This window comes from Gymnoscopelus braueri (genome assembly GCF_963280865.1).
Source record: "Gymnoscopelus braueri genome assembly, chromosome: 3".
In the NCBI taxonomy this organism is placed as follows: Eukaryota; Metazoa; Chordata; class Actinopteri; order Myctophiformes; family Myctophidae; genus Gymnoscopelus; species Gymnoscopelus braueri.
Window position 1 is genome coordinate 59,687,921 of NC_137612.1, and position 26,645 is coordinate 59,714,565.

At 39.8% G+C, this 26,645-nt stretch overlaps 1 protein-coding gene across 1 annotated transcript; it reads left to right on the forward strand.

The window, feature by feature from the left end:
- Positions 1-26,405, forward strand: LOC308082171 (uncharacterized protein). The gene is made up of 4 exons (XM_080423835.1): positions 1-60; positions 3,078-3,158; positions 22,537-23,385; positions 25,973-26,405. Exons 1-4 carry the CDS (start codon positions 51-53, stop codon positions 25,978-25,980), a joined length of 948 nt encoding a protein of 315 aa, XP_080279961.1. The 5' UTR covers positions 1-50; the 3' UTR covers positions 25,981-26,405.
- The last annotated feature ends 240 nt before the right edge of the window (positions 26,406-26,645 follow it).

Sequence of the window (26,645 nt, forward strand, 5' to 3'; positions counted from 1 at the left end):
GAGAAAAACGTCTCTTTAAACTAGAAGCTCTGGAGGAGCAACACTACAACATGATGGCTGGTTTGTAATAGACACTAATATGTTACTATTACTATACTCAGATATTTGACTTAAGTAAAAGTAGCAATACCACAATATAAAAATACTCTTTTACAAGTAAAAGGTCTGTGTTCAAAATGTTACTTGAGTAAAAGTACGAAAGTATTGGCGTCAAAATATACTTATAAGTTTGAAAAGTAAAAGTACTGAAATATTTGAAAATTGCAGATCTACAAGCTCAACGCGTTGTGAGCTTGTAGATCGGCTATTTTCAAAAAGCCTATGTATAAAATAGGGTTAAAGTGGTTAATATATGTTTTATAATATAGTAATTTATATCTGCAAAGTAACTAGTAACTAAAGTTTTCAAATAATTGTAGTGGAGTACGAAAAGTAAAAGTGCTGATGTTTTAAAATAGCAGATCTACAAGCTCACAAAGCGTCGCTTGTAGATCGGCTATTTTCATCTAAAGTGGTTAATGTATGTTTTATAATATAAAAATTTATATCAAAGTAACTAACGTTTTCAAATAATTATTGTACAACATTTGCCTCTGAGATGTAGTGGAATAGAAGTAAAAGTATTGGAAATTGGAAATACTCAAGTAAAGTACAATTACCTCAACATTTTAAGTACAGTACTTGAGTAAATGTACTTAGTTACTTTCCACCACTGGTATTAGGTTGTTCCAACAAGGACCCCAAATTAATACGGACCCCCATTTGAAACGACCTGATGCCAGAGTCTCTGGCAAGACTGGCATCAACCAGTGTTGCCAGATTCTGCGAGATATATAAGCAACCAGCTTTTTGATTGATTGATTGATTGATTGATTGATTGATTGAATACTTTACAATACTATGCAAAAACATTATATGAACAAGTAGAAATAAAAAAGAAAAATATTTACAGTAAACAGGTGTGGGGGGGGGTCTATGAAAACCAGCCCAAAAGAAACAACTAGGCCACTTATACCTAAAAAAAAATAGCCGATCTACACCGCGTTGTGAGCCTGTACATCTGCTATTTTCAAAAGAATCTTGGGGGAAAATTGCAACCCGCAACATTTACAAGCAACTTTACAGAAAAACAAGTCTAAAGCTGCTTATAATAAGCGGACATGGCAACACTGGTGTGATTTCTTTTTTTAAACTTGGAGGGGGGACGCTATTGTAATGACCTCACATGCACATGCGCACATGCATGCGTGCGGATGGCACAGGCAGGCCTGTCACAATTATTGCATAATCGTCCAATCGCAATTATTTGAGATAATCGCAATTATTTGAGATAATTTTCTTATTTTTAACAGCCAATATACAATCTCACAACGCATCGTGCAGCGACAAGTACTTACGTTTTTTCTGAATTAGTGCTTATGGTGGTTAAACTGTTCCTCATCTGGCTGGGGGCCCCCTGGAACGCCCGTCCCCCCTCAGTACCCCTCGGGGTCCCCGAACCCCACTTAGAGAACCTCTGATCTAAGCTACTAGCTTGTGAGTAGCTTGACTACTTTCATAATGTTGTAGATGTCAAGTATCTAAGTGATTTCTTTCACCATGTAGCTGGTAGCTTGACAAAAGCTACATCACTACATTTATATATATATATATATATATATATATATATATATATATATGCTACCCTACATTGGCCGCGATGTGTTTCGAGCATGTAGATCTGCTACTTTTGCTATTTTATTGAAACAATTTAACTTGAAGTGAAAGTGTTTTAGTGTGTCTGTGGGTTTTATAATCATGGAACCAATGAAAAGCACTAACAAGAGATTTTGACTAAATACTAACACACATGATTCATTGGAACACAGATTATTTGTTTCCATTTCCTGAAAAAGTCATTTTTGGACACAATGTAAAGACTCAACATTGATTGATCATATCAACAAATCAATTAGGTATTTAAGCTCACAACACGCCGCAACACAAGCTTGTAGATCTGCTATCAATCTGGGAACCCATCGCCAAATGAAAAGGAACAACAGCGCCCTCTGCTGTTTTTTACTATCTCAGTTGGCTCTGGGAGGAAGTCGACGTAGCGCACGTGCGCAAGGAAACCAGGGTTTTGGTCTGCCTTCAGCCTTTCACTTCCGGTGGTGCGACTATGTTTTCATTCCCACCAACAATATTTCTACACGGAACACTAACACCACTTCTCCCAGAGAACATGGATCGTTTTGGTTATAAGCCCACTTGTTTCTATGATGAAACAGCAAGTTAAAATGTGAATATCTTTCCGTGGTTTTGTCTGCTCCGAGGACGCTATTGTTAAATTAGTTTCGGTTTGTTTCTAGTGGGGAAGGATCGGCGGACACGTAAATCCCGCCCACTACATTTGATTGGGTAAAGCGCGGCCTGCTTCCTGATCTGAAGGCACGCCCAATTGTAGGCCAGTGCGTACGCGATATGACGAACCCGCCCAACAGATTCAAACGCAGAGCAGAATCTGTTCTTGAGAGATTAATCTGCTATTGTCACTAGTTCTGAAAGTTGAATTGCTTTGAAATATTTTGTCTAGAATGACCTGGCCAAAATGGGAACAGGCTACTAATAGATTGTCTTATGAAATTATCTTTTTAAATATAATTGAGTAATTTGATTACTCCCATCTGTGTGCATTTTAGATTTTCGTGGGCTATTCAAAAAATTAAGATTCAATTCACGTACTGTACTTTTATTAATTCTATCCATTTACCATCTGCCAGGCTGCCAGAATAGATTGTAGGTGTATGTATGAGAAACCCTGGTTACCGAAATGTTCTGGGATTCATTTCCATGGCCTACTGGTAGTGCAAGGAATTTGGCATTGATTGGTCCAGTGGTTTACAAGATTACCGTCTGACAGACAGACAGACAGACAGACAGACGGCCCACCCCATAGAAGCCTCATCAGAAAAGATAGACTATAAAACACTGGTGATTGTGACAAAACAAATCAATAAGTAGGACCAATGAAAAAAGCAATTTCAGTGGTTGTGCTGATGCAACCTCTTCTCTGCTCCTTCTGTTTGTGTGTGAAGAGTTTCCCCCTGAACATGAGGAGAGGAGCCCCAGTCTGGTCCAGGAAGAACCACAACCTCCACAGATTAAAGAGGAGTCAGGTAAAAATAATTATCATTTTATTTGTACTAATCTAACAAGACTAAATGCCCTGACAGATACAAAGTGTTAGACGATCGTGAAATCAAATGCACCCATTGTTCACAGCGGCTGCAGCCACACTGGAGGCATCATGTGCACACGTCAAAACCTGTTGGCGCGTTTCTCAATGCACGGCTCTATGCTTTTGGCTTGAACTTTGACATGTTGGGTAGAGTGCAAGCGGAAAGGAGAGAGAGCGAAAGAGAAGAGAGCACATGGGTGGCAGAGCTCCATCTACAGACTGATTTCCGTCAAAATATATTAGTTGTCATGTGATTTTTATTGTTTTACCACAAATGGCTGTAATCTGGTGAATAGGGATCTATCTCTTTTAGAACAACGATAGCTGTGACATTGTGCTAGTAACGTAGGCTCAGGAAAACAGCTGTTTTCCTGAACACACAGTGCTAACTATGTGTTACACAGTGCGAAGCGGTGCATAGTCGAGCTCAGCCAGTTCGAAATAACGTGTCAAAACAGAAGTAGCCCGTCTGGTTTTGAGATTCTATGAGGATAGCAGTGTGCAACACTCGTATAACGCCCCAAATTGTAGAAATCTGTTGATATTTTGTATTTTAAGTGAATGAAGAAGGCGAGCCAGTATAATCAGCAGTTTCAATGTGTCAATGGTTACTCAACGCTTTTTTTAAAAGATTGACATGTGAAATACATTCTGAGTGATGAGCACTCTCCACGCCACAGTAGTAATAATGGTAGAAGCTAGAAAGACGTTTCCATCATATGACCAAGTATAAGTTGTGGTGGACACTTGTGTTCCCACAACAGCAATGAATGAATGCACATGCATGTATGAAGTGATATCAGCATTTGTTGTTAAAGTAAACTACTTTATATTGTAATTATACATCTTGAAGGAACAGACTGATCAAGTTAATTGAGGGTCCTTTATTTTCAACCACTAGACATTTAAACAACCTGAATCCCAGAAAAAAAATAATGTGGAAGATTAAAATGTGCACTAAAATAACTACTGCTCACACCTGCAAGGATTGAACCTTTTCTAAGCAGCAGTGTGTTACATAAACATAGGGTGTTGAAGCTTCTCCCACCCACCATGTTCAATCCAAACCACCCTCAAAGCCCACATTACATTACATTACAGTCATTTAGCAGACGCTGTTACCCAAAGCGACTTACAATAAGTGCATTCAACATAGGTAGGGAACGAAACTACTAATCACCAGAAGTCTTAAGTGCATTTTCTGCAAAAACAAGCGACCAAGAGTATACCTAGCACTAAGGTAAAAGTGCAATATATCAGCTACCTACTTTATTAAACAGATGAGACAAAATAGCAAAATCAAATGAGCATGAGCTAAAACAAATAAGTGTATCGACTAAACAAGATCCAATAAAACAATACAACAATAAAACAAGAGTTCGTACAACTAGTTAACGACAAGTAGGCCAGGCAAAGAGGAAGGGTAGTGTTTCCTGAAGAGGTGGGTTTTCAGCCTGCGGCAAAAGATAGGCAGTGACTCTGCTGTCCTGACATCAGTGGGAAGTTCATTCCACCACTGTGGGGCCAGAACAGAAAAAAGTCGTGACCATGTAGATCGATCAGAAGGACCCTTGAGTGACGAGGCAATCAGTCACCCCGAGGTGGCAGACCAAAGTGGTCGGGCAGGGGTGTAAGCATCGACCATAGCCCGAAGGTAAGAAGGAGCTGTTCCTTTCACTGCCCTATAGGCTAGCACCAGGGTTTTAAACTGAATGTGAGCCGCTACGGGGAGCCAGTGTAGAGAACGGAGAAGGATAGTTGTGTGGGAGAACTTGGGGCGGTTGAACACCAGACGAGCTTTCTGAACAAGCTCCAGAGGTCTGATGGCAGATGCCGGAGCACCAGCAAGGAGGGAGTTGCAGTAGTCAGGCGGGAGATGACAAGAGCCTGGATGAGTTTTGTAGCCTAGACTCGTCAGAAAGAAGCGCAACAAGAGCGTGCCTTCATCATCATCAATCATTATTACAACGGCCCAAATTGATTAACATTTCGTGCACGCTTTGTATTGCGCTTTACATTTAATTTGGCTATATTTGAATGGTTTAATTCTCGAGGAGGCAGACCATTAGGATACATTTATTTTGCAAAATAATAAATAATAATAATCGCCGACTGCCGATGTATTCATCCAATCGCCCAACCTTATTGCACGCACATTCTCACTAGGCAGAGGAAGTCACTTGACATTTTTCATATCAGCCTCAGGGTGGCTCTATAACAGGCCAATTTGTGTTTTTACCAATAACTGCACCAATCTATGTAAAAAAAACTTTGTATGCACACTCCCTAGAGGCCAAGGAAAACCCTCTGCCCTGCATTTTTCACATCTGCCTTTTATAGCGCCACCAGGAGGCCGACTTATGTAAAACACATTTTTGGGTATTACTTGTTCAGATGTTACCCAAATTTCACGCAAATCGGTACACGTGATCTCTATAGTCATGTGATCAAGACGGGTCTGCTCGATTTTTCATATTCCATCCTGATTGGCTTAGATTGACATCTAAAGTTTGCAGGAGTGGCCCGTTTTGAACAAAATTATGCAAATCATGAATGAACGCAATGTCCGTTTGCGGTGAAACTTTGCACGCACATTCGCACTACGTTGAGGAACAAATGCCACCCTTTCAACATTGCCCTATTATACGCCACCAGGAGGCAGATTTTTGCAAAACATTTGTCTTATATTACTCCTACAAATGTTGTCCAAACATCACACAGATCGGTACATATTATTACTTTAGTCAAGTGATCAAGATGGATCCGGCTGATCTGTCAGATTTTTCACATTCCAGCCTGATTGGTGAATTCCGAACATTGCTGGCCCACACTAACCTACCTGAACTGGTGGAGACCTGTGCTCCAAGGAGCACTTTTTCTAGTTTCTTAATGAAGTTGTTTTTGTTTGTTTCATTTGTTATTTTTTATCTCTAAATTTGTTATCCCACAATCTTGTAACCCATTTTTTTCACCCAGTGCCAAACGACTTAGAGTACCTAGAAAAGCGCTATATAAATTGGATGTAGTATTATTATTATTATTATTATTATTATTATTATTATTAGTAGTATTTGGCTATTTGTATTTGTATTTGTATTATAACTCAGAGTGTACGAATGGCCCCCCAAGGGTCCATATAGTTCCATTTATTTTGTACACTCTTTGAGTTACAGACCTCCTAGGGTCCATTTGGTTCCTACTGTAATGATCAAGAATTTAGCTGGGGACCCCTGGAACCCCCATTTGCAGTTCTATACCTTAATTTATACTTCTTTAGTGCGACGGTTTCGTTCGCCAAAAATAGCAGATCTACAAGGTAACAACGCGTCTTGACCGCACCACATTGATTGCTTGAAGATCTGTTGTGTTGCTCCCAAAGTCCCCGCACCCTTTCTTCTTGGTCAGTGGGGGAACAGCAGCACTGTTGCCAGTCTGCACTCTGCAGAACAGTAATGGACTCAGTTGGATATTCCAAAACCGACAAGGTGCAAACTAAAGTTATCTATCTATCTATCTATCTGTAGCCTGTCTGTGAACACATTAATGAACTAGAAAAAGTGCTCCTCGGAGCACAGGTCTCCGCCAGGTCAGGTACGTTATTCTGGCCTCCTGGTGGCGCTATAATAGGTCAATGTGAAAAGGGTGCCATTTATTCTTAGGTCGTTCACCATTTATTCTTAGGTCGTTCACGGCAATCAGACACTGGATTCATGATTTGAGGCATTTTGTTCCAAAAATTTGTTTTGCTAAATTAGACCTGCTGGTGGCGCTATAACAGGCCAATGTGAAAAGGGTGGCATTTCTTCCTCGGCCTAGTGGGAATGTGCGAAATGTGTGAAATTTCACGAAAATCGAAAGCTGCGTGCATAGTTTGAGGCTTTTTGTTCAAAACGGACCAATCCTGCAAACTTTGGAAGCCAACCATAGGCAATGAGGATGGAACATGGGAAATCGGACAGATCCGTGTTGATCACATGACTATAGAGATACTGTGTACCGATTTGCATGACGTTTGGATAAAATCTGTAATCTGTAAAAAAAAATGGGTTTTGCACAAATCGGCCTCCTGGTGGCGCTATAACAGGCCCATGTGAGAAAATTGGGGTAGAGGTTCTGAATTGGCATCCAGGGAGTGTGTGTGCACAGTTTCGGAGCGACCGGGCCAACGGTGCCGGAGATTAGCTGCTAACACACAGACAGGACGGACACACACACGGACGGACGGACAGACACACACACGGACACACGGACGGAGGGTAAAACATACTCTCTCGCCATGCCTTCGGCCTGGCGTAGACAATAAGATATATGATGATATTTATTATATTATATTATATAATGATTATGCGTGCCCCATGATTATTATAAGATCATATATCTTATGCAAATTTAATGATCATATAATATAACTAATCATCATATATATTATTAATAATCATAATAAAATTATAATAATCCAGAAATCTAATCATGATAAATATCGTCTATCGTGATACTGCTTGAAAAATATTGTGATAATATATTTTTCACTTCCACTTGTACACTCTTTAGCCTTTCTTCTTGAAGTTCTCTTCCCTTCTCAGTCAGGGTTTGACTTCTTTCACTTTTCCGTAGTGTTTCCACTTCTGTTTCATTGACTGTAGCCTCGGATAGTGTAGATGCATTGGCATTTTTAAATGCATCTGTATGGCATGGAATGTGTGAATAATGAGCTTGAATTGTGTCTAATGTGTGTGCACTGTATTGGCTTCAATTTCAAAAAACAAAATTAAACTAGAAAAAGTGCTCCTCGGAGCACAAGTCTCTATATAGAGATCATGTGTACCAATTTGCGTGAAATTTGGATAAAATCTGAAGACTTAATATCAAAACATGTGTTTTACATAAGTCGGCCTCCTGGTGGCGCTATAAAAGGCAAATGTGAAAAATGCAGGGCAGATGTTTTTCCTTGGCCTCTAGGGAGTGTGCGTGCGCAGAATGGTGCAGTTATAGTTAAAAACGCAAATCGGCCTGTTATAGCGCCACCAGGAGGCGGATTTAAAAATGTATTCCTCGGCCTAGTGGGAATGTGCGTGTGAAATTTCACGGAAATCGCAAGCTGCGTTCATAATTTGAGGCATTTTGTTCAAAACGGACCAATCCTGCAAACTATGGAATATGGAAAATCGGACAGATCTGTGTTGATCACATGACTATAGAGATACTGTGTACTGATTTGCGTGATGTTTGGATAAAATCTGTAAGAGTAATATAAAAAAATGGGTTTTGCACAAACCGGCCTCCTGGTGGTGCTATAACAGGCCCATGTGAAAAATTTGGGGCAGAGGTTCTGGCATCCAGGGAGTGTGTGTGCACAGTTTCACTGCGATCAAGCCAACGGTGCCGGAGATTAGCTGTACACAGAATGACACACGGATGGACGGACACACACACGGACGGACGGACAGGGGGTAAAACATACTCTCTCGCCATGCCTTCAGCCTGGCGGAGACAATAATAAATTACCTTGGTAAACACAATGAGTTCTCCTTTAACCTTCTTTAGTTTAGTTGTAAAACCAAATGAGTTGTCCTTTAAACCTTTACTTTAAATAAAACAAATTATTTTGTTACCCTTTAAACTTCTTAGACCTTTGTGAAAACACAAAATGGATTTTCCATTTCTTATAACCTTTACAAAACCCTGTTCACTTGTGAAGTATATCGTCCAGCCATAATCATACCTAAAATGAGCCAGAACTCCACTTATTTAATTAGTACACAGAATTAGTTAAAAATATAGAAGTCGGCCCAATGTTCCCCAAAAGGCAGGACAGGTAAAGGGGGGTTTCTGGCCATGTACAGTGGAAAGACAGCCTCTGTGACAGAGACAACACCTCACTTTGGATAACAAAAGAAGCATGTGTTGACACCTGGACTAGAAAGCTTTTGTCCCATTGTATTCATTTCGTTTGAGGCTCACCACCCTGTGGAGCTATTTAGCATGTCTGTGAGAGCAGTGTCTCCCCCAGCCCTGTTTTAATAACAGAGCTACTGGTGGAGTTTAAACCTGGGTTAAAAAACAATGTTACTACGATATTATTATCTCTTGGTGAAAGTATATACTGAAGTTAAAATGAACAAAAGTATTTAACTATGGCCTGTGTAAGGTTTAATATAGGTAAAAGCCAGGAGAAGTAAAACGTATTCACATGAATGGATGCTGTGTCATTAAAGTCTTTTAAAGTTAACTATTGTTTACAGATGAATAAGAATGTAATTCCTGGTGTAATTCTAAAGTGTATATTGTGCAAAGTATTAATCTAATAACAAAACTTCATTGTGAAACATGGTTCTGTACTGAAATTAGATATTGCTAAATTGACTCCCTTGTACTGTGTGATCTTAGTACATTATGCGCAGTAGCGTTCCGTCTGCTCGGCCGCGACGGATGAGCTCCCGATTGGCTGAGAAGATACAGAGGAGGAGCTCTTGTTAAACAGCGTCTCTTTCGAATCTACTGTATATAAACCTGTTGTTTAGAGTGTAGCAGGGTGCTGCGTTTCTGGACCCCTGCAGTCACCATTCTGGATTCTCCTTGTCGACAAATAAAGAAAGGAGAGAATTAACCTTATCACCTCGGATTCGATGTCTCCTTTGTCCTAACATTCTCACTAAAGGCTTACGTTGCTCCACGGCTTTAATCCACGGTGTTGCCACACAGATTATACTTCAATTGGCGTATGTCGGCAGACGGTTTTAACTATCCGCTGGAGAGGACTATTTGTGGGTCTGTGGAGTTTGAATTCTTCTCAAAACGGTGAGTTGCTTAGCCACAATCTTACGATGGTTTTTTCTAAGGGGATATTCGTTAAAGAACCTTGTATTCTGTGTGCACGCTCGTGGATACGCGGCCTTTATGGGGGGTGTATGGTTTAGGGGGAGCTGAGGGGATAAAGGGGTACTTTGGGGTACAATAGAACGGGTTGTGTGGGTCTTCTTAGAGGCTTTATGCGGCTTGTTTTTTTTTTTTTTTTTTTTTTTGTTTGTTTGTTTTGTTTTTACATTGGTAAGGCGGTCAATATATCTGGTAACAGGATACGCTCGTTATGCGCATGAATAGGACGCAGGGACTTTCATATTATATGACTTCAGCGTATCTTGATACTGCAGATTGAAACCGGGAGATCTCAAGTCGGACCTTGCTTGGCTGCTCTTCCCTGATCCAATGAGTTGTTATAATGGTATGGAGTGTTTAGTGGCAAATTGTGTGTACTCGAAATGCGTTCGGGAACTGCGACGCACTGACGTATGAAGTCGGACAATCAATGATATTAGTTTTGAGCGTGAGAGTATAGAGCCAACACTCAGTGCTTATGTGTGGCGTCTGGGATGCCATGTTTATTTTTTTACGTAGACCCTGTTATAAGCTCTGAGCGTGGTGCATTGCGTTCAGAGACATAGGCGCGCGGTATACTTAGTGTGATACTTAGCCCGTAAAATGTCTATGATAGATGTGTAAAGGAGTGCCACTGTATGTAGGTGCGGTTGGCTTAAGAGGCAGGATTTTTAGTTCAGCGGCAGATATATACTTTCTTTGAAGTCATTGTTTGAGTTGCGAAGAGTGGGAGTTATTCAACGTCCCATCATACTCGGACCTTTCCCTTGGAAAAAGTGTGATCGTGTCGCTGTATGGTTATATTTGAAAAGTATGTAGGTAATGTTTTGGCGAATTGATGTTTTGTTTCTGTCTAGGAATACTTGCGAAATGCGTTGCGTTTATGGTTGGGGCTTGTACAGTGACTCTGCAAACACTTTGTGTTTTTTCTACTAAAACATGCTCTTATTGTTAGGTGTGACTAAGGTTACACAGTTCTCTGCATGAAAATTTGGCTGGCTATTTCTCATTTTTCTTCCATTATGCTCTCTTTGTCAAAACACAGCTCATGTCTGTCTTTCTTCTGACTCCTTTCTTTTTTCTTTCTTGCTAGCTGTTGCTAGTCGTTAGTGCTTCTTTGAAATGTCTTTGTGCATTTTCAGGAGCACGGAGTCTTTCGGGTATATTTCTACATGTCCCATTCATGGCTACACTGTGTGTGCTGCTTATAACCGTTATTATCTTGTGGGTAATGGCGATTGGATTTGTAGTAGGCCTAAATTTTTTTCGCCTTTCTTAGACACACGGGTGAAGCATATTTTGTTGGGCTTCGGCGTGTGATAATTGTCCTTTGGTGATTACGTTTGGTGCTGAGATCAGATTTTAAAAAGCTATAGCTCCATTGTTTTGCGGTTTTTCGGCCATCTTGCTTTGTAGTTTTAGGGACCTTTGTTTTGTAGGCTTGTTATGCGTCTGCTTTATTTCCCCTATTCTCTTTTCTTTTCACAAATCTTTGTGTAGTTTCTTTATTTTGATTGGCTTTTCATGATTTATTTCACAGCTTGTAGGCTACAAATATTGTGAGCTTTTTCGCAAGGCGTTTGCCACAGGAAACCTAATCTTCATATTGGGTGAATTGTGCCTTAAGCCATTTACATGCGTGTAATATTTTAGGATAGCTTGATTAATATAATTCTTTCTTCTAATCGACTTCCATTGTTTCAATATGCTGTTTTTACTGCATTCATAGTAGCACTGCTATGGTGTGTGGGGTTTAAATGGTATTTTCTTATTTCTTTTCACTTATAACATTGTTACAATAACTCTTCTATGCGGTTTATTCTGCTTTCGTGGTAGCAGTATATTTCGTCAATTTATGGTTGGCTGCTATTATACATGTGCAGAAGTGGTGTGGCCTTTATTTAATTTCGTAGTATTTCCATTGTTCATACTTATGGTTCTGTGAAGTTGTTTCGGTTTGCCGGTTGGTAGCTGTGCTCAAGTATGTGTTTGATGCTTTGTGTTGTGATGTAGGCTTGTGCTGGATGAGTTAGGAATGTGTCTGTTGTGGTGATTGAAGCACTTAGTTGTGATGAGAATTGTTGATGCAGTGTTGTTGGATGAGTTGGCATATGCGCTGGTCGCGTAAACTCGAAGTCATGCTTTAATGTGAGTTTATTTGCAGTGTTGATGCAGATGGCTTTAATGTGAGTTTATTTGCAGTGTTGATGCAGATGGCTTTAATGTGAGTTTATTTGCAGTGTTGATGCAGATGGCTTTAATGTGAGTTTATTTGCAGTGTTGATGCAGATGGCTTTAATGTGACTTTATTTGCAGTGTTGATGCAAATGGTTTTAATGGGAATTTATTTGCAGTGTTGATGCAGATGACTTTCCCATGATTCATTTTTCAATGGGTGTATTTGTGGTGGTGACACAAATGACTTATTGGCGTGTTGGTAAATAATTGTTAAATGTAATAAATACATAGGAGTAGATTAATTATTTCGATTTGTGCTAAAGTATTGTGTTGAGTACGTGAAATAATAATAATAATAAAGAGGAAAAGAAGTGTTAAAAAGGATAATTAAGGTTGGGTGTTAAGTTAAAAGTTTTTTAGTGTATTGGCCGTTTGGCTGAGCGATACTATATATTACTTTGACAGACTGAGAATACCTTAATTTTATTTGTACTAGTACAGAGGTGTATTGGTTTGAATTCTTTACTGAGGTGCTGTTCTATGCTATTTGACTGATGTTTTTGGATAAAGGCAGTCGCAGTCTCCTGGCTGCTAGAAGCAGATATTCTACTATAAGATTTTTGTGAAGCCTAGAGTGGCTATTTTTAAGACTGACGAATTCGCTCATACTGAATGTAAAAGTATAGGTCACCGTTTTTGAGTGCACGTTTTAAGATGTTTTTCCTATAAACGTCGGAACGACCGTGTACATAATTGTAGATTTAGTGATTAGTATCTTTTCAAAGAAGTAAGTTGGAATCTGTTAATTTTTTTTAACTCTTTGTAAAAATAATCCACACTTAAATTATTTTGTGTACATAGCGTTAGTTATGACGTCTAAACAGGAAGTGTCCATCTCTTTCCCAAGTAGACAGTTTGGGAGTTGTAGTTTTCTGCCACAAAGGTAGAACTCAGAACTACAGAACATTGTGTGCTCATTTTAGTTCGTCGATTGTCGCCCTCTGGTGGTTGAGAGATATATTTAGGTTAGTGTGTGGTGACGTGTCTTCCAGTGGGAGTGGTGTGTATTCATGAAACCGCCCCTTCCAGGGATTGACACGTCCAAACATTTGACTGACTCCACCTAGTGGTCGAGACGAAGGTTGCATTTTCACTGTATGAATGAGAAGCTTGGAGGGTTTGTGCTCGTTAGTGTTTTAACATTTCTGACTTATAGAGTTAGCTCTTCTTTTAACAGTCTTTATCTAACAAGTTATTCAACCTATTGGTATTCTATGGTGTCTAAGTGTGCATGATTAATGTTGTTTGTCTGTACTGCATGATTATTTTTTTCTAATTTAATCCGTTCATGTCTATCAATAGCTTTCCGTGGGAGGGGAGCGCCACATTCGAGTTGTTTCCAGTCCTGGCTAATAGAGGACGGTTCATGTCTGGGATTAAAGTAATGTATTGACCAGACTTACAAATTTATACAAATTCAAACATTTGTCTTATATTTGATTTGGAATATTAAGAGACAGTTCAAGTAAGCTTTTGAAGTAATTTAATCTTTAATTATCGTTCATACATACACACACTTATAGTTCTATACTGTTATACTTAGGATATATGAGCAACACTATTGGGTTGACTCACATGTGTGCTGAGTGATAAAGACACGTCACACTTGCATTATAATATTCTCATATCAATACTCCTTCTAAACTGTTCTTAAGGTACTGACAGAGGTCCGTTGTGGACTCAAGACATTTATGATTTGTGTGTGATTTTTAGATAAAGAATAACCATATTGTAAGTAAGATCTGATTCCAGAGGGGAACACCTATAGAGGTTGAAGTAACGTGACAATAATTGTGATTTAATATCATTTGGATATTTGATCTACAATTATGGAATCAGGGCAGCAGCAGAGTTCCTTACAACAAAATAATTCTTTCATTGACGTGATCAATATGATTTTGGGACAATGGGAGGATAATTGGCCAAACTTTTATGGGTCTTGGCCACAAGACAGCATATTCGACCCAGAAATTATTGACACATTAGGAATGCTTGCCAGAGCATATCAGAAAGATTGCTCAGACACAGGGGCAAAGGAGAATACAGTGTTTAAATTGTTTTTCAAAAAGGGTAAAAAATTAAATAAGGCTTATGTGAGATACCAAGCCAGGAGGACAACCGCACAGGTGCACCCAGAACCAGCTGAGAAGAGCGTTTCATCTTCTGATCCCACTACGCCACCGGGTGAGAAACCTATCGACCAATTGTCAGCCCTGGACACAGGGCATTGCAGTGACAGTGGAGACGGGCTGGGAGCTGGAGCAGTGGCGAGAGCAGGTGTCCAGGAAATAGGTGACGGACAAGCAAACCCAAAGCCGTTACGACGACATCATGAAGGTCCCTTCAGAGGACGGTGCCACATCTGTCAGAAACATGGACATGCTTGGCGCCAGTGTAACCAGACACCACCGGCTGTCAACCCCATTGCCCCACTGTCAGCCCCAGCTCTTCAAGGTACCCCACAGTTTTCACCAGGTTTCAAGCCGTCTGTCTCTGGTCCTAGGCAAAGTGGTGTTCCGACTTCACCCCAGGGAGTCGACCGGGTGGTGCTACAGGTACACACATTCTATGAACGGCTGGTCCCCCATCCAGGTGGCTATCAGTCTGCACCACAGCAGACTCCCACTCCTTGCATGCAACCGATGGGTTCAGGGTCTGCGCCACGTGTGGCCCCTGTACCTGCACAGCACGGTGCATGTCAACCAATGCAAGGATTTAGACCGTTTTCTGGGCCGAGGAACAAGCCTTTTGGTTACACAGGTTGCCACAGGTGTTATCAGATGGGTCACTTTGCACGAGATTGTCCACTACCTGGACAATTCACTCCAGTTATTGCTCCCTGCCGCATGGATGACAAGACGATACATGGCTAGAGACATTTGAAAAGAAACGTACAGAGACATTACTTTAGACTGTGATGGAGGCTGGACATATTGGAACAGGTGACGTAGGGCAATGATGGAATACATAAACCGTTGTTGACAAGAAAAGAAAACCCTGAGTCACCGTTGAACTTGACATGATCAGACTATGGCTTGATGAGAAAAAAAAAAAAAAAAAAAAAAAAAAAAAAAAGCGGCAACTTTCATTTTCTACCTATTTTGAAACATAATACTGATCACTGTCCATATTCTAATTGGAGATTTAGCATAGAGTCTAATATGCTTTCAGGTGGTTGACTAAATTTGTACAAAATTTGAACCTAGTATAGGATGGATTGTTGGAAGGAGCTGGAGATACTGTTGGTCTTTTTTGACACTTGTACTACTTTCCTGCTATAGGAAAGTGTCACAGGAATTTCGTGTAAAACTATTGTAAAAATTAGGACTAAATTGTTTAACCATTTCCACAGTAAGGTGTGGATTGGGATAGATCCAGTAAACTGGTTCGGTGAGCATACACAAATGATAAATGGTTGTCAGTAATGAGAAACCGTGGAGAAATGAAACATATAACACGTCCGTATGACATTCTTTTCAGGAGAACTTCAGTTCTTTATTGATCTTCTGGGGTTTGATGAGACATAATGTCCATTATTATTGCCTTATGTCTCAAGAGGGGAGGTATAAAGGGAAACATTTAAACATTGGAGTTTTGGACATAGTATTTTTTGGAACAAATTGACCAGTTCATAGGCCAGATTAATATTTAATTTTGAGTTTTTCATGAACTATACTAATATCTTTGCATGAACTAAATTGAGTGAATGAGTAACACCTCTTGTGTGTGTGTATTGAGGTGGGTAGGTGCATGTTGTACTTTCTAGGAAAGAGTAGGGACGTTTTTCCCCAAATGTTCTCGTGCTAATAGATGGAGAGCTGTTGAGGAGATGAACGGCTGTCAGAGGAATCAGGCTGCAGAACCAGGTGTCGATGAGAGGTCGAACGAATCATGTTGGTGGAGACAGCGGCTATGAGACAACCTCTACCCATCACTGTTTCTGCTGCCAAAGTGAGACCGCTACACACCAGAAAGGGATTCTACCTCCCCCAGTCAGCTCTACAGGAGCCCAGGGTGTGACCTCACAGAAGCAGTGTAAACCTTCAAATCTACAGATCGAGGCCACAAACAGAGAATAACGGGTGTCCAGGTCAAGGGGATTCCATGCACGTGTCAGAAAGCTGGTGTGTCTCTTGAAGAATGACACATCACGCCCATACCCTATGCCCTTTGACGCAGATAACGAAGATCTTCATCAATTTCAACCCCTTTTCTTTTTCTTGCCCCAAGCTGTGAACAGTTTTTGCTTCAAGGACTGAACATTCCCTAAATACAGGAAGAAGAAGAATTGCGTTTGTTAGTTTAAGCGAAAAAAGAGGAGAAAAAACGGAAAATTGTCCTTCTGTAAGCGCGCAGTCCCTTATGTAAACCACATGTCATAATGTATTCATGATGTCTTTTTGCAGGTTGAACTGAGGTACAGATTCTGAATGATATTAATTGGTTTCTTCAATGAAGTATTTTGGTTTTATTTTGTGGCTTTGTATAGGTACCATTCTACAATCAAGAGGGGTATAAACTAATCGTTTTTGCAGGTTGTTTTCCAGTCAGAGGTTTGGATTATGATTTTGTGCTGAAAGATATCTTCTGTCGCCCGAGCTCTGAATTACGGAAGACGTTATAAGTCTTCCGAGAGGGGTTTATGAAGTATATCGTCCAGCCATAATCATACCTAAAATGAGCCAGAACTCCACTTATTTAATTAGTACACAGAATTAGTTAAAAATATAGAAGTCGGCCCAATGTTCCCCAAAAGGCAGGACAGGTAAAGGGGGGTTTCTGGCCATGTACAGTGGAAAGACAGCCTCTGTGACAGAGACAACACCTCACTTTGGATAACAAAAGAAGCATGTGTTGACACCTGGACTAGAAAGCTTTTGTCCCATTGTATTCATTTCGTTTGAGGCTCACCACCCTGTGGAGCTATTTAGCATGTCTGTGAGAGCAGTGTCTCCCCCAGCCCTGTTTTAATAACAGAGCTACTGGTGGAGTTTAAACCTGGGTTAAAAAACAATGTTACTACGATATTATTATCTCTTGGTGAAAGTATATACTGAAGTTAAAATGAACAAAAGTATTTAACTATGGCCTGTGTAAGGTTTAATATAGGTAAAAGCCAGGAGAAGTAAAACGTATTCACATGAATGGATGCTGTGTCATTAAAGTCTTTTAAAGTTAACTATTGTTTACAGATGAATAAGAATGTAATTCCTGGTGTAATTCTAAAGTGTATATTGTGCAAAGTATTAATCTAATAACAAAACTTCATTGTGAAACATGGTTCTGTACTGAAATTAGATATTGCTAAATTGACTCCCTTGTACTGTGTGATCTTAGTACATTATGCGCAGTAGCGTTCCGTCTGCTCGGCCGCGACGGATGAGCTCCCGATTGGCTGAGAAGATACAGAGGAGGAGCTCTTGTTAAACAGCGTCTCTTTCGAATCTACTGTATATAAACCTGTTGTTTAGAGTGTAGCAGGGTGCTGCGTTTCTGGACCCCTGCAGTCACCATTCTGGATTCTCCTTGTCGACAAATAAAGAAAGGAGAGAATTAACCTTATCACCTCGGATTCGATGTCTCCTTTGTCCTAACATTCTCACTAAAGGCTTACGTTGCTCCACGGCTTTAATCCACGGTGTTGCCACACAGATTATACTTCACTTGTTTATGTGAGTTTCTTCTTTCTTCTTAAAACCTTATGAAATGTAACAACTGCAAATGCCAGCACATTAGAATTATCCCCAAACATGCAGGCTAAGCTCAATAAGCAGGGTTAATTGATCTGAGTCCTTTGTTGCAATGTCCAAGTTTAACCGCTTCTCAGACCACCTTAACTTGAGGATTGTAGTAGACTGTGTTGAAATGTTGCGCTTTCAACCAGTGGTATACGTAGCCAGAACGCTAGCAGAGGCTGCCCTGCCCGAAAAATGTATGCCCGAAAAAATTAGATTTTTTTTTTAGCGTTTTTTTTTTGCAGGTTTGTGACGGATTTCGGATATCTATACATAAACTCTTATCAAAATGTCTTAATATGATATTAAAAAAATAAAATAAAAAATAATATATTTTTCTTTTTTTTGGTTGGGCAGAAAAAACAAATGGGTGGGCCCAGGCCTACCTATGCCCACCCGTGGCTACGCCCCTGCTTTCAACACAGTTTATCACCGTTGCTTGCAGTGGCTATGCCGATGCCTACTTTGTGGGCCTTGCTTATCGTCGCCTTGCTAAACTAATGGCCTAAGTCATTTTTTAAAAGTTTTTCAGGAAAAATAAAAAACTGATCCAAAACAATACTATATGATATTTCTTAATCATTTCACCCAAAATGTTTATAACAAATTATGACTATTTAAATAGTAATAACACTGTCTGTCAGTTATGTAACATAAGAGATTTAAATAGGTTTAAATAGGATTAAATCTGACTTAGGCCAAAAAAAAAAGCAAAACAAATTACAAAATGGCCTATATCAGTAAATAATTTGGCTTAAGTCACACAACCATGTGACTTAACTCTCTCAGTGCCAGGCCCCGAGTTATCCCGAGTTTTTACTGTATACCCTCAGTGCCAGAACGAGAAATCCAGAGTTAAAAAAAAATAATATATATATATATATATATATATATATATATATATATATATATATATATTTTTTTTTTTAATGTTCAGAACCCAAGATATCATTATCTGAAGATTTGCAGCTCCATCCACTCTTTGTTTAACCTATAACTGAAAAAGGCTGTATCTCGCTTCCTAAGCATTTTTTTTTATTTGAAAAAAAAAAGAAAAAATGCTGGCACAGTTCGCAATAATTTGTTTATTTCATTGGCACTGAGAGAGTTAAGCCAAAAAAAAGGCCTTTTTTGGTGGCCTAAGTCACAAAAAGGGGAGTGAACAGCATGATCCTTTTCAATTAGGATATGGGCGATTTTACCAGAGGTGGCCAGTGTCATTAAGGAGCTGACTTAGGCAAAAACATCATTTTCCTCAAAAATTTACTTAGGCCATTAGTTTAGCAAGGTGACCTTATCTGAATGATGGATGTTTGTTGCGTCGTCACCTGCGGTGGTTTTGTCGTCTCGCCTCGACGACACGGGTCGGTTCTATATAAACGGGCATTTAATTGCTTCAGGCTTTCTTCTCATCCCTCAGTTGTGCCGTGAGAACTACATGTTCACACAAAAAAATGATAAACACACAATCAACAACTTGCACAGTACATAAAAACATAGACCAAAGCATACATAAATGAAAATACAATGACATGTAGAAGTGCGCACTGCGCAGCCTAAGCGTGTCCATCAAAGATTCTAAAAATAGAATACCTTGTTGGCCGCTTGTTGTGGAAAAGAGGTTCTTAAAATGTCCTTTTGACCGTTAATAACTTTAGGAGCGCGATATCACATTAAGAAAGTTTACAGAGCTTACTGTAGCAGCGCGATATCACATTAAGCAAGTTTACAGAGCTTCATCATCAAACAGAACTTTTGTTCCGCCCCAGAAACTTTTAATCACATCATGTTTTTACATTTTTAACCTCCATGAAATCAACTATGAACCCATTCTTTATTTATCAAGAAATTATCAATTACACCTTATGAACTTATGACCATTAATTGTCTGTATTTAAGCAATTTTTGTATTTTATAGTTTGTATTATAATTAGAGATGCTCCGATACTATTTTTTTCAGACCTAGTACGAGTACTAGTACTCAATTTTGAGTACTCGCCGATACGGAGTACCGATACGAGTACTTTGTTTTTGTTGAGTAACCACTTATTTTACCCCTTTTCTCCAATTTAATTTCATTGTTATGCCTTGTACTTGTAATGCTACGGTAATGTTCAATTACCACAATAATAAGTAGGCCACAATACGATACATATTGTGTTGATATGTAAACTATTAATAATATATTTTTTAAACATTATTTTAATAATAATTATTGTTAAAATTGCGTTAATAACTTTCTGTTTACTTGGTTAATAGTAGCTCTGGTCCACCTCACTAAAATCTAAAATACTCTTTTTGGCCAGAAAAGAAAATATTTCACCGGAAGGAAAAATCTGGTCAATAGAAAAATTCCATTGACCAGATCTGTAGAGCAGTAGTTCTCAAACAGTTTTCATGTCAAGGACACGTCAGGGACCCCATAAGAGAAGATTTTTACGGCTCTAGCAGTCAACCATTTTAATTCCAAGGACCCCCAGTTTGACATGCATTAGGGCTACGGAAACCCATTTAATGGCATTTGTATCTCATGGGACCCCAATTTATAATTATTGTAAAATTAATGTTAATTTAACTCTGAGAGTGTACAAGTTTTTATTTTTTACTACAGACGAGAGGCTGCGCAGCCAGCGCTAGAGTGGGTGTGAGGGGAAAGGAACAACAGTACAGAACTTCTTCTAACGCTATGGACCAGAGCTAGGTTAATAGAATATTTCTGTAGAAGCAGAATCATAAATATTTAAATTAGGCGAAATTATTCGGAGGAGAAGAGAGACAGTGTGTTTGTGGCTACTAGCTGCACTGTTCCATTCTGATCAGTGTTGCCAAATCTGTTTATTATAACCGACTTTGGTATTGTTTTTCTGTAAAGTAGATTGTACATATTGGGGTCCTTGCTCTTGGCCTGAAAATGTTTGAGAACCACTGCTTTAAAACAATATTAGACAATAAAGTTTGACTGACCTGCCCTAGTTGCTTATTTTTGGCTTCTTTTTATAGACCTGATTGCTTGTTTCTCTCCAGCAGAATCTGGCAACACTACTGGCTATGGCTAATAGCAATAGCTCCGTCTGTGAATCACAGAGCTGGCTCCGGTCTGTGAGTGTGAACCATGCTCCCTGACTGGGACAGTGGATAGAACTTTCTGTTACAGTAAAATCCATCTAAAAGTACCACACAACTGAAAAGTATTGCGACTATGACCACAAGTTAGAAACTCAGTTATAACGTTGAGGCACAGCTGTTAACAATGCGATGTAAATACCAGCGGCCCTCAATCTTTTGGTATCGGGTAAAAGTATCAGGAGCTTTTCCGAGTACCGAGTCGACTACACAAGTACGGTATTGGGTACCGATACATGTATCGGTATCGGGACATCACTCATTTTAATAACAGCATTTGCAAAAATGTAAACAAGTTCTGGACATAGGACAGCAGTCAGCGTGCTAGTTGTTGTTGTCGTCGTGGGAACTGGGAGCAGTGTTGCCAGATTTAGCAAGAGAAATAAGCAACCAGGTCTATGAAAGAAAAAGCCCAAAAGATTAGGCCACATAAGCACTTCAAACCTATATAGATCTACAAGCTCACAACGTATTGCGATGCCTTGTAGATCTGCTATTTTCCAAAAACTCTTGAGGGGAAAAAAGTGTAAAATGTGGAATGTTTTAACAACACATATCTGGTACAGGGGTCCCTGGCACAAATTATGATTTCAGATGGGGGTCTGTGGAAGAATACACATTCATTTGGGGGTCCTTGACCTAAAAATGTGGTTTAAACAACAATCAAAACATTTGGAAGGAAGCCCAAATGTCAACTAAATTGTAGAAACAAGCCCCCCCAAAAAAGCAAGCAACTTTGCAGAAAAATAACAACAAACATCATGGCAACACTGGTCAGCATGCTGTATGTTGTTGTGGAAACTGGGAGGATGTGGGTCACCCCCCCCCCCCCTTAAGATGTAGGTCAACCCCCATGCAGCCTACCCCTCCCCACAAGGAGGGGCAGTGCACCAAAGCATTATGGTCATTGTTGTAATGCAGCAGTCCAGTCAAACCCTAGTCAAATACACAGACTACAATATTGTTCTGGCCATAGGGTGCAAATTTCAAATGTTGCTACTGTTATCTACTACAAATATTATTAACATTGAGTGTCTGCATTTTCTTCCAGTGGTGAAATGCCCCTTTAAGCATTCTGTAAATGTCTCCCTCCAAGCGCTAAATCGGCTTGTGAGTGTTCACTTTCATCACGGTTTGCTAAATAGTATTTGCTGGTTGCATGCTCGTGCTATAACTTGAACACCAGATACTGCCTGACGCAAAAGCATGAGTTCACAGCTGGTAAAGTCGGTGGCAACAAAGTGGAAGGCAAACAACTTGGAAAGAGAAACAGGAAAGGTGAACATTCAAGAAATGTAAAATTCAAACATTCAATGCTTTACTCTCATTTCATCTTTTGCCTAGACTTCCTGCACCTCCCTGTGTGTAAAGAGGAGTTTTCCACTGAACAGCAGGAGAGGAGTCCCAGTCGGGTCCAGGAGAAACCAGAGCCTCCACAGATTAAAGAGGAGCTACTTCAAAGACCAGAGGAGGCTGCTGGGTCAACGTTGACGTTACTAGCAGTGAAAAGTGAAGAAGATGACGATGATGACATTGATGGTGAAAACGGAGAGACAGAGGCTGTAGCCAGCACCTCAACTAAACACATGCAAACACAAGCTGATATAGAGTACATTGGAACATCACAACCAACTAGTGATGACAAGCTTCTCTCTTCACACTGTTCTGAATCTGACACTGAAGACAGTAATGATGATTGGGAGGAAATTAGGGAAGGTCAGTCAGCTTTAACCCCACTGAAATCACTCAAGACACAAAAGGTGAAAGGGCAAAGATTGTCTTTAAGCAACGATATGTCCCAGGACCTGACATCAAAACAAACTCACTCCATAAGAAGCAACACAGGGCATATACGTTTTCATTGCACAATGTGTGGCAAAGGCTGTGTGGATAGGGGTCATCTGAAAAGACACATGATGACTCATACAGGAGAAAAGCCCTTTACTTGTACAGTTTGTGAAAAAGGCTGTGGTACAATGCGTCTTTTGAAAGAACACATGAGAACTCATACAAGAGAGAGGCCCTTTACTTGTGAAGTTTGTGGAAAAGGCTATAGTTGCAGGAGTCATCTAAACAAACACATGAGAATTCATACTGGCGAAAGGTCGTTTACTTGTACAGTTTGTGGCAAAGGCTTTGGTGTAATGGGTCATCTTAACGGACACATGAGAACTCATACAGGAGAAAAGCCCTGTACTTGTGAAGTTTGTGGCAAAGGCTTTACTGTAAATGGTAGTCTGAAAATACACATGCGAACTCATACAGGAGAAAGGCCCTTTACTTGTACAGTTTGTGGGAAAGGATTTGGTGCCAAGAGCTATCTAAACAAACACATGATGATTCATACAGGAGAAAGGCCTCGTTTATCACACACGTGTACAGTTTGTGGTAAAGGATTTTGTTTCAAGCTAGAACTGAAAGTACACACGCGGACTCATACAGGAGAAAGACCCCATATGTGTACAGTCTGTGGTAAAGGCTGTAGTACAATGCGTCTTCTGAAAGATCACATGAGGACTCATACAGGTGAAAAACCCTTTGCATGTGAAGTTTGTGGTAAAGGCTGTAGTTGCAGGAGTAATCTTAAACAACACATGAGGATTCATACTGGTGAAAAGCTGTTTACTTGTACAGTTTGTGGCAAACGCTTTGGTCGAAAGGGACATCTGGAAAAACACATGAAAATGCATACAGTAGTAAAGCCCTTAACTTGTATAGTTTGTGGTGAAGGATTTCGTTACAAGGATCAACTAAAATTACACATGTGGACTCATACAGGGGGACATCCCTTTACTTGCACAGTTTGTGAAAAAGGCTGTGGTTCAATGGGTATTCTGAAAGCACACATGAGAACTCATACAGGAGAAAAACCCTTTATTTGTGAAGTTTGTGGAAAAGGCTCTAGTTGCAGGAGTAATCATAACAAACACATGAGGATTCACACTGGTGAAAAATTGTTTACTTGTACAGGTTGTGGCAAAGGCTTTGGTCGAAAGGGACATCTGGAAAAACACATGAAAATTCATACAGTAGAAAAGCCCTTAACTTGTATAGTTTGTGGTGAAGGATTTCGTTACAAGGATCAACTAAAATTACACATGTGGACTCATACAGGGGGACATCCCTTTACTTGCACAGTTTGTGAAAAAGGCTGTGGTTCAATGGGTATTCTGAAAGCACACATGAGAATTCATACAGGAGAAAAACCCTTTATTTGTGAAGTTTGTGGAAAAGGCTCTAGTTGCAGGAGTCATCATAACAAACACATGAGGATTCACTCAGGAGAAAAGCCCTTTACTTGTACAGTTTGTGGTAAAGCATTTGGTAACAAGTCACAACTTAAATCACACATGATGACTCATACAGAGGGAGGGACAACCTTATAGTTGCAGTTTGTGGTGAATTATTTGGTCAAAACGCAGATCTGAAGATATGAGGATCTATACAGTTGACATATCGTCAGTGTCCAGCCGGGACCAGCTAACTCCATTTTCAGTTTTTTTTTTTTTTTTCATAAATCAACGCTATTGAACCCCCTCTACATCTGTGTAATTTTTTTTTAAATAATAACATATGAAAAGTATTAAAAAGCGCCTCTGACGAAAACTCCTAACTCCATTGGACCCTCAAACTGTCCGTCAAAAACAAACAACTCCCCCCTCCTCTCAGGCTCTCGAGAAGCTCTGCTCTGTATGAGGCAGACAGGGAGAAGATTTTTCAATGCTTTTGGGAGAACATAAACTGGGAAGAGAAGAGAATGTATGTGCAAGGTTTGATAGATGTCACCCCAGTAAAGAGGAGAAGGGTGTCTTCACAAAGGTCATCTGCTCGTGTTTTCTTTTTAAATGTTAATGGACAGAGAATGAGTGTGTGCAGGAGTTTGTTTCAAACATCTCCAAGAGCTCAAGGAGATCATGCCAAAAGACTTTCACAGCTTTTATGACAATCTAAAGCACTAAGAAACACCCACCACACACACGCAACACACAACAGTGTGATAATAGAATGTTGATAGGTATATGATAGGTAAATTCAACTGTGGTTGTTATTGTTAGTGCAGTAGGCTACAGATTTGACAGATTCTATTTTTCATTAATGTATTTTGTATTTATATGCCATTTATTTATTGTTGGTGTGCCATGATCGGTTTTGTTAAATACATGATTGAGTATTGAGGCAGAATTGTTTGTTGCACTCAACTGTAGAAGAACAACAGTGGTAACAGTTAGATCCATGGTTGTTTACAATGCATGTTAAAATAAAAGTTGTTTAAGTACAGAATTCAGCTTGATCTATAGTATATGAGGATGGCGCTCACCATAAATAGCTGATATCCAAGCTCACAATGCGTTGTGATGTGTTGTGAGCTTTGAGATCCATTGCCAGCTGTTCTTATCAATGATGGACAAAACCTCCTAACTCCACTTGCACTGGATTTGGGTAAAGTGGTGATAATATAATGACACATGCAAGTATCTGATAATATATAAAGTCACAATATCAAGTTTGATGAGGCAGTATTGCTTTGTTTTAAAAATATAAGGTTTTCTTCATTTTCTGAAAAATTGATATTTTGTTTTTCATTTCCTGAACAATTACCATTTTGGATTTAGCTGGTTCCGGCCGAACAGCAGAGATATGAAGATCTATACAGTTGACAATGTAACATTATTTTTGATTTTATTTATGTTTTCAAAGAACCAACCTTAGTTGATATAACACAGATACGTGCAATCATCCATTCTAATCCAGTATTACAATGGCAAGTCTTAAGACTTAGATAATTAAGGGATATTTCACTTTTTAGGCTCACCGCTATCTCTCTGAACTCCAACCCCCTCCTGCTGCCTCAGGTCAGATAATGTTGACCTCCTGGACGTCCCCAAGACAAAGAAACAAACCTGGGGTGATGGGGCCTTCTCAGTTGCCCCTCCATCCCTATGGAAATCACGCCCAGTTCACATCAAAGCTGCCCCCACCCTTGCCACGTTTAAAACCACACTCAAAACCCACCTTTGCAGACTCACATTACCAACCTAATTCAAATCCCCCTTGTTCTAACTTATATCTATAGTTTTTAACTCATTAACTGTCAGGAATTAGTTAATTAATTCATCCGTCTACCGTCCCCTTGCCAGCGAAAACGGCAATTTTACTGTATCTTTGAATAATCATGGAATATTCTCCGTGACCGCCGTCCTCACGGTCCAGAGATCGGCTCATTACACGCGCGGGGGTCTGGTAGAATCGGGGGGGGGGGGGAGATTAGCCAGCCGCGATCCTCCATTCCAGAGCTATGGCCGTTTGAATGTGGCTTATTTATTTTTTTAAACAGAAATCTGAGAAAATTTTACTTTTGTGAGTCCTTTAACATGAAAGGAAGCACTATTTTTTTGTTGTGATCACGTGATTTTAAACCACGTCCATTACGTCCTTGGTAGGGAATGAGTTAA

Bases quoted from the DNA above. Each gene is read 5' to 3' on its own strand.
- LOC308082171 (XM_080423835.1), top strand. The intron at 3,159-22,536 runs GTAAAAATAATT...TCTTTTGCCTAG, and splicing joins ACAGATTAAAGAGGAGTCAG to ACTTCCTGCACCTCCCTGTG.